The following is a 2143-nucleotide window of genomic DNA, read 5'->3' on the forward strand; positions in this document are numbered from 1 at the left end:
CCAGGCAAAGTACCAATTCGATTTTCAAATACATCAGAATATTCAATAAAGGGGTCTATCAATTCATCAGACTTTACAGCAGATACAGGACTAAATTGATCATAGTTGACTGTAATTAGACCCAGTTTTTCAGAAGTTTCTTTACCAAGTAAAGGAGTCAGATTCTCATTCACTACAATGAATGTTACCAAGTACTTTTCGTTAGTTTTTAAGTTAAACAAAGGTACACAGCATTGACCAATAGGTTTGAGTTCAGTTCCATTCCACATTCTGAGAATCGTAGAACATTTATCAATAGGGAAACCAGTAACATGTTTCTTTGGTATAATATTTACAGATGATCCACTGTCACACTGAAATTTAACAGTTCTATTTTTACCAATCCTCATGTTTAGCAGAATTTGATCACTCTTGATAGTGTTAACGTTTTCAGTTACAGTAAACAAGTCAGAGTAAACAGCAGAAACACCATGAGATTTTGAAGGACATTTAACAGAGAAATGATTCAGCTTATCACATTTCTTACACTTTTGTCCCCAAGCAGGACAGGATTCCTTTTTCATGACATGAGTTTTACCACAAAATTTGCAGTGAAGTTCTTTCTTTGTATGTCTGGGTTGAGATGCATATATCTCAGTTTGTTTTGGTGGAAAAGTTTTAGGTTTGCATTTTGGCACTTTTGATCCTCCATACACTTTGTTGACCTCTGATGACGTTGTGTCAGAAATACTTTTCATCTTTTGAGTAGACGATTCTTGACTTCGACAAATATCAATACATTTTGTAAGTGTCAATTTATTTTGTTGGAGTAGGCGCTTTCTTGTGTCCTTTGATTGCACACCAAATACGATTCTGTCTTTCAGTAGACTGTCTGACATACACTGGCAGAAATTACAAGTTTTCATCAAGCCTCTTAATGCAGCTAAATATTTATCGAATGTTTCACCCTGTTCTTGACTTCGTGAGTTAAACACATAACGTTCATAGGTTTCATTGACCATGCCTATAATATGTTCATCAAATTTGCGTTGAATAATCTCCAGGCTATTTTGATCTTCAGTAGGCAGATATACAAACGAATTATAAATTAACTGAGCTTCACGGCCTAAATTATGAAGAAATAAAGCTTTCCTATATTCTTCAGTTCTTAATTCTAGTCCAGCGATAACTTTATAGTTAGACCAGGCTTGTTTATACAGTTTCCAGTTTTCTACTGGGCTATCACCCAAGATTAGTTGAGCAGGTGGAGATACATTAATAACAGGACAACGTTGATCAGCAACATTATTATTATTTCCTCCTTCAACAGGTTGTTGATTTGCTCCAGGATTATCAGGATTGTCACCCATTACTTCAGATAAGTAATTGACAGTTACTTGTTGACAGTATCAGACTTCAAAGCAAGTACAACTATGGCAAATGTATGCCGTCAGAGCGTGAAATGTGGCTTAGAAATACACTCTGGCAGACAGAAAACAGATCAGTTCAGGAAATACACGGCATACATACATCAAAAAGTTAACTTATTCTACACTCAGGATCCTAATTTACTCAGCCACCATGTTAAATTATGATTTGGGGCGGGTTGGAGCAGCGTACGAGCGGATAGAGACGCAGAGTAAAATAAACATAAACTTTAATGATGAGCCATTAGTAAGATAAGCACAGACGATTGGACAATATAAACTACATAATCTGATGCTCGGCACCGGCGATGCACCACAATATTGTCAAGAGGCTTATTAGGTCAATATTGTTACAGAGACACTGCATTGTTAGGCATGGATACTAATGAGATATGGACTATCTTCAAGGAAACCATGAAACAAGAACCAAGAGCATACTACTTACCAAGTAAAAACATGAAGAAGAAAAAAAACTATGGTACACGAAAGAAGTCATCACAGCAATGAAACTAAAACGAAAAAAATGGTATAATTACAGCAGAAACAAAATAGGCAACAATTATGACAAATATAAGGTATGCAGAAACAAAGCCTCAAATATACAGCTTTTAGCACACAGGCAGTGCGAGAAAAGCATAGCAGAAGGAATTAAAGAGAACCCGAAAGATTTGGGGAAATACGTACACTCTAAAATTAATAAAAAAAAATCACTAAATACTTTACAACAATTGATGGAA

The 2143-nt window shown here is 35.6% G+C and overlaps 1 protein-coding gene across 1 annotated transcript in view; it reads right to left on the reverse strand.

Annotated features, from left to right (window-relative positions):
• The window catches only part of LOTGIDRAFT_227980 (hypothetical protein), a gene marked incomplete at its 5' end in the record, with an annotated part of 3694 nt that extends 2345 nt beyond the window's left edge, over positions 1-1349 (reverse strand). Inside the window, one exon of the mRNA XM_009045651.1 lies at positions 1078-1349. Within this exon, the coding sequence (XP_009043899.1) occupies positions 1078-1349 (272 nt within the window). The remainder of the gene's footprint in view (positions 1-1077) is intronic.
• Between the last annotated feature and the right edge of the window lie 794 nt (positions 1350-2143).

Source organism: Lottia gigantea, assembly GCF_000327385.1.
Source record: "Lottia gigantea unplaced genomic scaffold LOTGIsca_1, whole genome shotgun sequence".
Classification (NCBI taxonomy): domain Eukaryota; kingdom Metazoa; phylum Mollusca; class Gastropoda; family Lottiidae; genus Lottia; species Lottia gigantea.